Here is a 14007-nt window from a genome sequence, read left to right on the forward strand (position 1 = left end):
CAAGGGGCCACTACAGGCTGCACAAGTGGCCCAGGAGGAATGCAGCTGATAGCTCCCCTATATATAGTGATGTGCTAAGAGCTGGCTTTTGGCTGGGCTGTGCTGCAGTTTTGCTCCCTGAAGCTAAGGAGCCTGCTTTCAGCTTTGTTGGCTGTTGGCATTTTGGCCGTCCTGTGTGGTTGTTCACTTCCAGTCATATTGTGAAAGGTGGTAGTTGCTTCATCTTCCCAGCTACTTTAAAAAATAATTGCAGTCTCCATGCTTAAGGAAGGGATTTTCATCTTCTCCAGTGGAATAATGTGGTTTCATGCAGAGTGTCATTCAGAAGCAATTTTGAAGCCTCATGCTGTCCCCAGAAGTCTGCATCCTAGCTAATAATGCATATTGATGTTTGCTAATCTAAATGAGACTTCTGAACCACTTCACAGAAAACCAACAAGGTCATTTTACAAGTGTATTTGCTAGCTTAAGCACAGAAAGAGTGAAAGTGTGCTTCTTGAAAGTGTGCTATTTTCCTTAGTCACTAGATCTACATATTGTCATCAGTTGTGTGTACTCTGGACTTTTCCTCAACTGTTTGTTTGGGCAATGTTAATGTGTCTTCTTAGTGACCTGAAGAAAATGCAAATGTTTCTTCTGTGCCTGGGTTGTTTTCAGTGCCAGTGCAATGTGTTGACTCAAGAAATGCAGCACAGAATGTTATTATATGAGAGTTTTCTTCAGTTTCCTTTATATTTGGTTCACATACTTAATCATGCAGTACACTAAACTCAGCATAACTTATGCCAGTAATGTAAATTGTTATTAACCAACTGCTGTAGGTTATATTGTGACCTGACATGCTTTGATTACATAGTGGGGGTTTGGGGTGGTGACACTGGACGTCTGAAAATAGTGCTATGTCTGGAGAATTAGTTAATTGGTTTGTGTTTAGCAAAGACAATTCTGGAGTTACACACACTAAAGTAGTTCATTTGCAAAAGTTTGTTTGGCTTTCTGCGTTGAGTATAACAATGAGAATTAAAGCAGAGATATTTTAGAGGTTGGAATTATTTAGTACAGTGTTGAAATGGTTAATGTATTAATGATTGTATCTTTTCTTCTTTGCATAAATATTCTCCAGCAGTGTTGTGTAAATTTTAGCATATTTTCCATTCTATAGATGCCAAAGAAAATACTTGAACGCTATAGCAATATTTCTGTGAGTGTTTGGAAATGTCTGAGGAGTTTCTGTGCTTGTCTGACTTGAGGCCACAGGGTATTCTATGTCTTTGTAAGGACAAGTTGGCTTTAGGTTATTTCTTTGGGCAAGTTACACTGAAATAGTCAACTAGAGGTAGCTTTATGTCTTTATAGTTCTACAGCTATAAATCCCACCTTTTTTCTGTAAAGCTGAGCTTTTTCACTGAATTGCAAAGATATTTCTGCACACTTTTTAAACTGTGCATAATCTAGAGACTGTTCCATATCTATTTTGCAGTTTCAAACCTAAAAGGTTAATCTTGGCTGTGTGTGTGATTTGCAGTAGCATTCTGTGAGCAGATGCTGATGTCATGGCTTTAGAACATGTCAGTATTTCAGTGCTGTAGGTGCTGAGCTTCTTTGGAAGGGAAAGTAACAACGAGGTGTGTAATTCACTGCTCTGAAGAGTCAGCCTGAAAAGCTCCATTAATTTGTACCTGTGGCTCCAGGCAAGATGATCTTGCATTGCTGATCTTCTCTCAAGCAAAAACCTGGTATTATGTGCCTCTCAGGAGTACTGTAGTCCATTTAATACTTAAGATTTGATAAGAAAAAACATTTTACAAATGCACTTAACTATGGAGGAGATGCATTTTATCCAACACAGTGAATTGAGTGAGATAGGGGAAGGAGGAACTCCTTTAAAACAGTCAAGAATCACACAAAGCAAAAGAAATAACTTTATTGCTGTAATATTTTCCTTTTTTTTTTTTTCACCTAATCTACAGTTGAATAGAGTATGAAGTGTTTCAGAATTAACCACAAGACTTCCACAGGCTGGAAGAGCTTGTTGCTAATGAAGGAACTTTTATTAATATGCCAGTAAGCATTATCAGCCAACCACAAGAATAGGTGAGCTCTGTGGGAATTGTGGTTTCTTCGTACTAAACATTAATTCAGTTAATACAAAGCTGATATCCTTGTTTATTCTTTAGCCTGCTGTCTGGAGGGCATGAGGTTTGTGGGACTATGGTGAGTACCTCAGTAGTATTGTGAAGCTGTGGAGTATATGGGTAGGGCTACAGAGACAGACCCATGGGTGTTTTGAATGACCTTGACTAGCAAAGACTTTGGTTGGAAGTTGAGTCCTAGCAGATAAAAAGCACAATAACCCAGCCTGCATAAATTCTCTACTTTAATGGAATGTTCATTAGAAGAATGTAACTAGACTTGGTGTTTGTTTAGTTGCTGAAGGAGTTAATTAATAGTGTTACTAAAGGCTGAAGGAAGAAACCATGTTTTAATGATCTTTTGATTCATTATTCCTAAGTGATGTGGAATTTTACATGTTTCCCTTAGGAAAATCTATTATGTGAAACTTGCTTGTTTGTTTGGGGCTTTGTTTGCCTTTTGTGATAGAAATAGGAATTGTACCTGGCATTATGATAATTGGGCAACATGGATTGAGGCCCCAGTATTTTGTGCAGCCTTCTGCACAGAGCATGGTCAGTGGTGAGGTCAGACTGGGTTTCTCAGTTCTTCCTCCACTCTAGTGTTGAAAACCTTCAAGGGAAAGGGACTGGCCAACCTCCCTGGGCAGCCTGTTCTAATGCTTTGCCATCCCTGCTCTACACAGTTGTATCCTCAAAGGGAAAAAGCTTCTCCTCCAAGCAGTCTGAAGGTTTCTGGTTTCATTTGATGCCTGCTCCCATGAGGTACCACAGTGAAGAACCCTCCAGGTGAGTCCTGGCAGGGCACTCTGAACCTGAGCAAGGCTGGCTTGCTGACTCTCTCCTCACCACAGGTGCTCAGGACCATTTTAGTGCCCCTCTGCTGCACTCACTTGGGTTTGTTGATGCCTTTCCTGTATGAAGAAGTCCAAAATTGGATTCAGTATTCTGGACTGTAGTCCTGGGACAACTTGATGGATATCAGCTGTAATTCTTTCATTCCATCCTGGACACTTGTGATTTTATATTTCATTAAAACATCATTCCCATGGTGTAGGTGGTAGATAAAGCATTTCCATTTTATGGAGAGGTGAAAAGGACAGTGTGTTTCCACAGTGTCTGAAGGCACACACAGCAAGGTCTCAGTCTGCACTGTTGTCCTCTGATAATCACTTCTTTCATATTATGGATTAAATTCAATAAATAATAAATCAGAAGTGCATTTATCTTGAGTTAAAATCTATATTTGACATTAAAAAGCCAATGATGATAGAATGTTTTGAGGTTATATGCCTTGTGGCAGCTTTTTTAAAATTTAGTTTTTATAGCTGTTGTGTTAAATTGTTTCAACTTTCTACACTATACAGTTTGCTACTTAAATGGAAACTGGATGCTGGAAAATTGTATTTGCTTTGATATTTAGAACAAAGTAGGTTTTGTTGTCTGTTATCATATAGATGATGTCTTTGCATCTAAGTTTAATAGGTTCAAATAGCACCAGTGAGGGTTTTCAGCCTTCTTTGGTAAATGTAGATGCTATACATGTGAACACCTATTTTTTTTTAACCAGTTTTGTTGTGGTTTAAAACCTGAGATCTGTGATATTTTTGTGTAAAGCTTCCCTTAAATACCTTTTCCAAAATAGTATCTTTATGTGGCACTTCTCGTTGGGTGGCTTCCTCACTAAACATTGTGGTGGATTTTGGAATATAAGAGTGGGCTGCTTTTACTCAGGGTTTTTAAATCATATTACTTAAAGATATCACCACTTTGTTTTTTATTAGAGAACAGATTAAGAATTTAGTTTGTGTAACTGTGCTATCAGAGCAGTTTTTAATTTAATTTTGGATTTTGAAGGCAGGGACTACAATTTTTCTAAAAGTGCAAAAATAATAAAATAGAATCAAATTCCTGTTTTTGAACGATTTCCTTATCTTCAAGACTAAAATGCTTTTCCCCTTTAACTTCAAGTTCCCTGGATGCATTTTGTTTTTGTGAGTTAATAAAGCCCTGATGATTTCTCATGATATGCATCAAAAGGATTTGTGAATCAGCAGATGACTTCAGCCTGTATTACTCATGGAAATCTGTGTTGATCCTGTGATGATAGTGCATTCATCCTTTTATCTGTGCTTTTAATGACTGAAAATACTTGTAGTGATTCTGTGGCGTTTTCCATATTAGCTTACCATTGTTTTATGAGCTCTGTTTTTAAAAGCATGTTCATTTACAAAATCTTTCCTGCTGATACTGCTGTTGGATAGTATAAGTTATCTTTGGTGGTTCATTAGGACAGGAAAAAAGATTTTTTTTCATTTCCAGGGAAACTTGCAGTTCCCATTTAACCTCATCATCAGTGAACTGGGTAGAAGGATGACACTACATGAGAGCATGACTGTCACTTTACTGTTTGTTTCAATCTCTTCTTATCTGCAAGCTTCTAGCAGAAGTGAAAATGTGATAAAATCTGATGTCAGGACATCCTATCCCCTTTCATCTGTTTTTCTAGGCTTAGACTCTTGTGTTGACTGCTGCTAGGCACAGACACAGCAGCTCAAGATAGTCACAGAATTGTATTTGAACTGACAAACCAAACACTTATGAATTCTCATCTGAGTAGGATGTAAGGCTTGAGAGAGTCAGTTTTACACTCTGATTATTTTGCAGTAGTTTCTGTAGTTAAGATGCTAATTAAACTCAGTTGATGGGTGAAGTTTTGACCTTCTGAAAGTCTCCTGGATGCTGATTACAGTGGGGCAAGGATTTTACTGCTATTCTGATGAGACACTACTATTTTAAACTGTGGATCATGTTCAGTGTCTCCAAAAGATGGAGTTTTGTGTGCTTTTGCTTGAGTAATACAATTAGTTGGTATTGTTCCTAATCCTTCCAGATTATTTCTGTATTACACTGCATTTTTCTCCCAGCTTGCAGAACTTCGAGGCTGCTGTTTTTCTTGGACTATTTGCTGGTACTTGTTCTAACCAATTCTTAAAGCTAATATCCAAAAAATACTCAGAAGGCAGTGCTGGGACTATTTTGAAGCCATTGCTGTATTTCAGAAATATGTTATGAAGAAAAGCAAGCTATTCCTGGCTGTTTGCCTGATTAGATAGAAGCACTTTCTCCTGTTTGGAGTAGCAGCTCACTGGCTGAACAGTTCTTCACTGCATGAGTTCTTCTGTCAGCTACACCCACACCAAAATCACCCATAGAAGTGTGAGTGGGTGCCCACAGTGTCATCACCATTTGGAGTATTCAACAAAAAGGTGTTTATATGCTTACCTAGACTTATAGGCGAGTGTAAAGGAGTTAGCCTGCCTGGAAAACAAATGCTGTAGAAATGGCTTGTAATAATTTACAGGACATCTGTCCAATGACAATGTGAATTTTTCTCACAACTTATAAATTTGCTGTTAATGTGATATAGACTCCATCAGTAGTTAATTCACACGTTTCAAGTTTCAGCTGCCTGTGCATTTAAATTACTCCAGAGACAATCTATACACTTGCTTGACTTCAAATGAAAGGTCATCAGTATCAGTCATGTCTAAAAATGAATAATTAGGACTTGGCTTTGACTCAAATACAAAATTAATCGAAGTCATATTAATTATGAGTTCTGCAAAAGTATCCATGCAAGCAAAAGTGCCTTCCTGTCTCCATTATACTATAGGATTAGAGCCTGGTTTGCATTTGTCTTAAGACAGTGGGTGAAACATTTCTTAGGTTGGTAAAAGTTGTGTGCACATGCTGTGAAATCATGGAATTTGTAGTGATGTGTCTAATTATAAAGGAATGGGTTTTGTCTGATTCTTTTATGAAGAATCTGAGTCTTGAATAGCCTTGGAAAATGGTGCTCTGTATCTTTGAAATTCAGAATAACTTCTAACAGTCTGTTGTGTAATTTAATAATGCTGGTAGTGGTAGGTAGTAAGGAATGTAATTTTTTGTGGATTTTTAATGTTTTTATACTTGCTTTCATGACTCTGATTACCCGTGTCTGTACGAAATCAGAATAATATAAACCTATTAAAATTAAGAGATACTTGCTAGAAAAAAAAAAGCCATAATTGATCACACAGAAAATTCATAGTGTTGCTAGAAAACTGAGCTTGACATTTCAAATGTGTGGTGTTGTACTCATGTAAGCTCCAAGGCATTCAGAATTCACAGGAGGAAGCATCATAAGCCTTTCCCAGTTTTGTTGAAACTATTACATCTTTCTCTAGTGAAAAAAAAAATTAAAAAATAGGGGCATGGAGAGTGGAGCAGCTTATCATGTACTTTTATTAAGGCACATTTGTTGTGCCTGTTGTACGTGGTAGATTTCTGGACAGTGGAAACAGTATTTGCCATTTGGAGGAGATACAGGTGGTTAACTAATTCTTGGGTAGCTGATGGGTCCAGAAAACACCTGTGCCACATCTTTTCTTAGTCAATGCTTGGAAAGGAAGGAAAATTTGCACTGCCACAAATTTAGAGCCTCCTTCCTGGTGACATTATTGTTTTATCAGTCTTGTGTAACAGATATCACCATTGAGCAAATGTTTAAAAGATATGAAAATTGCAACAAAAATCGTCATCTAAAAATCTAACTATTCAATTTCTCTCATCCTGATAAAAACAATCTACTGCTAATAGTCTTGGAATAAATCCATTTAAATAATGGGAAAGCTTCAAAGGTATTATAGGATTTAAACTGTATTTGCAGAGAAAGGATAGAAGAGCAACAGGGAATGACAGAACAGAGTAATTTATGTTGGAAGGAAGCTCTGTACCCCATTACATCCAGCCAGCTTCAAAGTTGGAACCAATTTATAAAAGCTCAATGTGGTAGCTTGGAACCTTATCTGGCCACATTTTGGATGTTTCCAAGGAAGGAGATTCCACAGCCTTGCTAGGCAACCTCTTCCAATGTTTGACTGCTCTCATTGTGAATGAAAATCTCCCTGCTATCTAATTCCTTGTTGCAAGGCATTAGCCATCTGTTGTATAGGTTGTTTTGAATAGTATCGCTTAGTCTTAATGAGTCCTGTGAGGCAAAACACTTAAACTCTCACTTTTCAAATTCAAATAAACCACTGTGTTCTGCAAAACTAATTGTTAGTGGCAGGGGTTTCATTTCTTTCTTCTCAGTGAAGTCCTACATATTGAAGCTGCAGATTTGCAGGAAGTTTTGGGTTTATGTGCCCTCTCCTTGTCTGTGAAATTACCATCTGCATTTTATGCAGCAACTGAGCCATCCTTCTGTTTCTCTGCTCCTAGTGTTTGACATGCAAAACTTGTCCTAAAATGCTTTGCTCAGATATTTTAAAAAGTGTTGTCTTTCTAGCTGAAGTCTTTATTATTAGTAAGCAGTATTTAGTCTCATTGGTAATGTACTTGCTCTTTATTTGCAACTAAAAGGACTAATTCATCTTCTGGCCAATTTATTTCCCGAGATAGAATTCAGTATTTGTGTACATGCTAGAATAGTGTAATGGCAAACTTCCCTTCCTGAATAACCCTAGAGTTCTTCTGGAATACAGTCCTTTTTCTTAGTCTTAATTGAAGAGTGAGTTATTAATGACTGAGAGCCTGCAGATAGAGCTTGTTGGCAGCTCCTCTGCCCCTGCAGAATATTGATGGCAAGGTGCTTTCATTTTTTTAAGATAACATGGTGTCTGCACTTGTTTTGATAGCAGTCCTAAGCTGAGCATCTAAGGTTAAACAGACTGCAACAGGCCTGATTTGAGAGGAAAGGCTTTCATCTTAAAACTGGACTGTGTGACAAACACAAGGTGTAATTGTTAGGGTTATCATTTATCCATTTTTTTATTATTTTCTTTGAAAACATCTCAAGTTCCTATCCCACTCTTTGGATGTAGACACTAAATTAAGTCTCACATAGAAATGTTGGTTGCTTTGTAGATATTAACACTGTGTGCTTACTGAAGGTACTTTCTCTGGATCTCTTATTTAGTGGAAAAACTGGAGAGCTAGAAACTTTATTAGCCTTTATTAAGCTTTATTGACCCCCTGTAGGACATGTCAGTTCTCAGCAGTCTAGGGAGCAAGGACCATCCCTGGTGCAGTGGAGTAATTGATATCTTGTTCACAGTTTCCAACAGCTCTAGGGTGAGGATTTTTGTAATAGGTGAGGCTAGAAAAAGCCTTCTGGTGTTGCATAAGTTGTTGCAGCTTTCAGCTTATCATTGGAAATGTTCATTATATGATTTTCTTATATCTGACTTGCTGCAGCAAGGTGTCTTGGAAAAGGGTGAGAAGTTTATAACACACCAAACATTCTCTGTGTTTACGGCCTGAGTGGGATTTAATGTGAGCAGTTTGTGGGGTTTTTGTTGTTGTTAGGGTTTGGTTGGTTGGTTTGCTTGGTTTCAGTTTGTTTTTTAAATCAAGACATGTCCTGAGCTATTGACATTGGAATGTTATGGCTGCCTGAGCTGTTTGATTGTTAGCTGTCCTTTAGTCAGCAGACTGTTATCTCTTAGGAACTCATTACTCTGAAACCTCAAAATATTTCTTTATGCCTCATTGTGTGCTGGGAGACATCCTGGTATGCTGGACAACAGGGTCAAGTCTGTAATGCTTGAAACCAAATAGGTTTTGCAAGAGAAAAAACTCCAAATCTTGAATCAAGAAGACACACCAAGTTTTCATTTTTGCCACTTTGAGGTACAATTCTTTGAATGGCCTTGTTATTTTTACTTTCTGAATATACTCAGAGTTTGTTGCTGTTTTGCTACATTTGATGTGAATTCTGGTTTTGAATGATGTTTACCTGAGAATTGCTGACTAAACCCAGAAAAATTTAGAATCTTAAATGAATGACTACTTGGTTTACAGATAAGTAAGATATTTATCTTTAGTGAAAAGAAATATTTCACAGAGCAAAACAAAATGTCTAGATAGTACTCTGAGTTGAAAGTTTATAGAAACCCCTGATTTTAATTCAGTTCTGATGAAATATTAAATAATGTTGTTTATATAGACCATGCAGCTGCACAGCTAAGGTTATATGTTGTCTTCTGCATGAAGTTGTAAAAAGAAATCATTGGAGAAATACCAGGTTAGAGGAAAAAGAAACATGCAAGAAATAGCTTCCACATAATTTCTCTCTGTGCCCTCATTTAATAATAAAAATTGTGTAAAATGTTGTCCAGCATAATTTATGGCTATTTTACTGGTTCTATTCTGTGAAAATTACAGAAATGCAAACCAGAGATTTGTGTTGTGTAATTTCTCTTCTATATCTAAATAATCTGGTAACAGCCAGGTGTAAGTAATCTTAAATTCAAGTGTGTCTCACCAGCTGAAGATTGCAACTAATTTACTTTTAAAACATTAACCTGCTTAATAATTAAATGGTACAGCATGCAATTGGCAAAATTGACAAGAACATAGGAAGGAGCTGAAAACATTTCAGTCTTGAGAAGTACTTCAGAAATATGTTTAATTTCTGGAATAGAGCAGCAAAACATCTATGTAAAAAGTTCTGCCTCTTAGAGATCATATTTTACTGATTATAGCAATATTAATTTTCTTTTTTCCTTTTTTCTTTTTTTTTTTCCTTTCAGCCATAATCAGCAGACCACGTCATTTAGACATCCTGTGACAGGACAGGTTTCTCCAGAAAATATTGAATTTATTTTACGAGAAGAGTAAGTAGTTTAATATCCATGTCAAGAAATCTAAAACAGTAACACATTTGCCTACAGTAGATTAGTAGCTTGATTTATTGGTAGTTCTTCCAACATTGTAGAAAAATTTAATTGAGGTTTGTGCTTAAAATTTTGCTTCTCATTGTGATAGTATGTTTTTGATTCTATGCTAATACTTGAGAGAAAATCTTTATCGAATCTTTAAAAATTCCAAAAAATTAATAAACAAAAAAATATAAACAGTCATGCTTTAGTCTTATATAAATATCAGGTAAACAGACTGTAAATGTAAAGTGCTTTTGGAGCATATTGGAAGGTTTGTACTGAAACTGAATTACACAAAATACTACTAGTTTCCATTGTATTTCCTTGGTTTTCCTACATTTAAGATGTTCTGCATTGATCAGCTGTTTTTCTTTGTTCTAGAGAAATTGTGTTGAATGCATTTGTTTCCAGCATATTTTATCTTGATTGTCTGATTAAAAAAAAAAATCAAAACCCAAACAAAAGTAAGAAATGTATGTGTTCAATCTGTGAATTTGGTCACTGTTGGGTTGGTATTGGATTGGATCACGCACCATTTCTCTGTTGGCTTCCACTCCTCCTTGTCACCCTGGCTGCATGATAAATTCTCTAGTGGAATGACTGGGTATCTTCCCTAGACAGAAAACAGTCTTGAGCAAAGTTCTACATGGCTTCTAAAACCAGAGGGCAAGAAGAATGGGACAACAACAGATAGATTTTCTTTTCCAGAGCAGTTTTCCAGCACTGTTCAAGCAGCCTCTGTCCCCTCATTTGTCATCCTGCTCTGATGGCTGGATGTGGGGTTTGTGTGGCTACCTGCACAATTCTGAGCTCTTTACATTTCAGATTCCATGACATTTAATTTGCTTTACATTTTGGTAGGACTGCTGTCAAAAGCAGTTACAGCATTAAGAAAAATGAGGCTTAGATGAACACTCCCAGGAGACTGAGCCTTTTCCAGCAGTCTTTCCTGTCACTTGGAGAAACAGAGCTCTGAGGTTCTGATACAGCCCTGAGAAGAACTTTTCAAATAGTTTCAAAGCCAAACCAACCAACCAAACCCCCTAAAAAAACCACCAGCTAATAAACAGCTGCTCCCCACCAATGCAAAGCAAAGCCAATCCTATGTTCAGATGCCTGATGAGAACTAACATGAAATATAGCATTGTAGGAGAGGACTGTGATTAGACATGGAGGCTGTGGGATGGCTGCTGAGCTGGAGGTCACCCCAGCTGTCCCTGGCATGCAGGTGCTTTGCTGCTCAGCTGGGTTTAGCTCATTTACAGGTATGAACCAGCTGCTCCACCTCACTCTCCTCCTAGGGAGAAACAGGTATGTTGCAAATCAGCAAATCTCACAGAAGGTATGGACAGCAGCCACTGAGCATGTGTTCCAACTTCCATCCATTAATTGATTTTTAATTTGTCAAATTTGACATGAATTTAAACATATGTACTGGGAAATAGGTGTTTAGATAACCTCTTGGACAGCCTGCCCAGATTAATCAGACTTGCTGTTGTTCAGGCTGTTGTTCGTTTTGTAGTCATGGTAGCTGATAAAATGCTAAAAACAGAATTGCAAGAAGCACTTGGTGGCACATGGATTTAGTGATCTTTAATTTGTTAGGAACTTTTTTGTAAGAGAAATGAAAGTGCAAGTTAGGAGGGGAGTCTCCTAATCCCATGTGATGAGCACATAGACTTTATTTACTTGCACTGAGATGGTATCAAAACCAGGAAAAATCTGTAGTAGAATTAGTAGAGAGAGGTGGTTTTAATTCTAAAAGAAGAGGGAATAGCTAGAGTGATAGAAGAGTAAATTTTCTAGTCACTGCTCAGAAAACTGTCTTTGCATGAATATTTCTTTAAGCTTTATTACTGGCCTGAAGAACATACAGTGTTTTTAAAATCAGGTGGCTTTAATCTGTCAGTTAAAATTGCTTTAAAACTATCTCTTCTTAATGAGTGGGATTCTCTGGTTTCCTTAGTTTTGTACCAGTTCTGTGCAGCAGTGGGGTTTACACAGAGGCTCTTCACCATGGCTGTGTGAGAGCTCCTGCAGATGATGTTGCCCTGTGTGGATGTGTCTGGTGAAATCAGAGGAGCTCTTGGCACTTCCCTGTCCTAAGCCTAGCAACTGTAATGGAGCTGTGCCACCTTCAGTCCTTTCCCTCAGGCATCAGGGATCTCTTAGATTGGTGATATTGATTGTGTAGCAGGTTGGAATCAGTGTTGAAGATCCCTATCGTGTGATGAAATTATTCCATCATAGGATCCTTTGACCAAGAGTACTTTTTCCTATAGCTGAAGAACCCTATCTGGTGCAGTAGCACTCTTAAGGTTTTCGTAAAAGGTGATTTGTTCTTCAGTGCTGTTATGAAATGATTTATTACTGGCTGGTTGATTTTAATTTAAGACTAGGGCCGAGGTGTTGTCACCAGATGTTGACTGGGAGCTGGTGGGGAGAAGCGAGCACAAACTTGTTCAGGCTGCAGCACACATATTTATTTAAAAGGATGCATTTTACATCAGAAAAGTAATTTACAGTCATGTAGAAATGATGAATGTGGGGACTGCTCTGGCCATTCCTCATCCTGGAAGCAGTGTTCTGGCAAGAAGATTTGGAAACAAGTTTTGGAAAATTACACCAATGAGTGATGTAATCCTAGCTTGAGTATGACTCAGTTGTGAACCAAATGCCCTTGATTCACTTATCAAGTGAGAACTGGACACTTTCAGTAGAAGGCTGAGACTGTGTTTCACTACTGCTTTCCCCAAGGTGTTTAAACAATATCACATCAATTTTACTTTTCAAGCTGAAATCTGGTTGTCTTAACTCCATTGTAGCTGAAACCTGTGAATTTTGAATTGCATTATCTTTTGATCCTTATGGTATTCCTTCTTTCTAAAGGTGTTCTAATTTAGATTTCTTTTTTCTTTTAAATAGTGATTCCTCATTTCCTAAAATGTTCTTAACTGGCACCACTATAAAATCCCTACTTTGTACTCTTTTTTCTGAGCTTAGCAGCTTTGGTCTTTCACTATCTCTGCTTGAGAACCAGCTTTTCTGCATGTCACTTTTAGGTTGCTTTTTTTCTGATGGAATGATTGATCATAGGTGACTGCAAGATTCAGCCTGTGAGCTCATTGTTTGTTATAGTAATTTAATTGTACTTTTCTTTCTCTATTCCTTTACTGATAATTATTAACATACTTTGGCTGCTTGTTACTCACTGAGCTGTTATTTAAAAATAACCTTTCCTTGGCAATGTTGTTTTCAGTGATAAAAGCTGCAGAGGTGTTTTTTATTTCTTCCCCCTTTGAATTACTTTTCTGTTGTTGGCATTGAATTCACTTTGGCATCATGGTTGCTTGTACCTGAAGATTATTTTTGTATCTGTTTCTGCCAGCATTTCAGTTTTTGTCTAGAATAATTTTTCTTTTGACTTGTTCTCCTCACAGTTCTTAGGATCACATTGAAATAGTCTGAATATTTTGCTGTATGGGAAGCTCCTCCATTTCACAACTGTCCCTTGATTTCTGTGCTTTGCTTTTATGTTTTTAATGAACCCTTAATCCACAAAGGGGCATTTCTTAACAACCAATGGAAAAGTGAGAATTAATGGTAAATCTGCCAGACAGGTGTTAGGTTTTTAGTTAACTACATTGTTACACATGCATTTCTGTGAAAAGAATCTATGATAGAATTACTTAGGATAGCTGTTATACCATGCCTAGATTTTCCCACTGCTATCTTTGTTTAAATAGCAGTTCCTTAAGTCATTGTGGACAGAAGGGAAGAATCAGGCACATGCAGCCATGTCAGTAATGTTAAATACTACTAGTTGTGTGTTATGAGCTGTGTGATATTTGTCATAGCAGTGTGTTTGCAAATGAGAAGATAGTACTTTAGAAAAAATAAGACTTGAACATAAATGTTCAAAAAATATGGTGTGCTGAATCCAATAGTGTGCTATCCTCTTTCTTGCCTGTTTTTGTGTGCCTGATAAAACCTGTGTGCCACCTCTGGGGAGAGAGCCATCTTATTTTATCTATTGCATTTGGTTACTATAGCAGCAAAAATATCAGGTGGAGAGGAAAGAGAAGACCCAAACCACCCCTAAATAAATACCTACCTTGTTTACATGTATAGAAACACTAGGAGAGTGTTTTTTAAAATTTATCTGA

At 37.3% G+C, this 14007-nt stretch overlaps 1 protein-coding gene across 12 annotated transcripts in view; it reads left to right on the forward strand.

Annotated features, from left to right (window-relative positions):
• The window catches only part of PLEKHA7 (pleckstrin homology domain containing A7), a 142512-nt gene that overhangs the window by 72919 nt on the left and 55586 nt on the right, over positions 1 to 14007 (forward strand). For all 12 annotated transcript variants that reach the window (XM_079307906.1, XM_079307909.1, XM_079307907.1 and 9 more), the window contains one exon: positions 9713 to 9796. In XM_079307906.1, the coding sequence (XP_079164032.1) occupies positions 9713 to 9796 (84 nt within the window). The remainder of the gene's footprint in view (positions 1 to 9712; positions 9797 to 14007) is intronic.

Source organism: Erithacus rubecula, assembly GCF_903797595.1.
Source record: "Erithacus rubecula genome assembly, chromosome: 6".
Taxonomy (NCBI): domain Eukaryota; kingdom Metazoa; phylum Chordata; class Aves; order Passeriformes; family Muscicapidae; genus Erithacus; species Erithacus rubecula.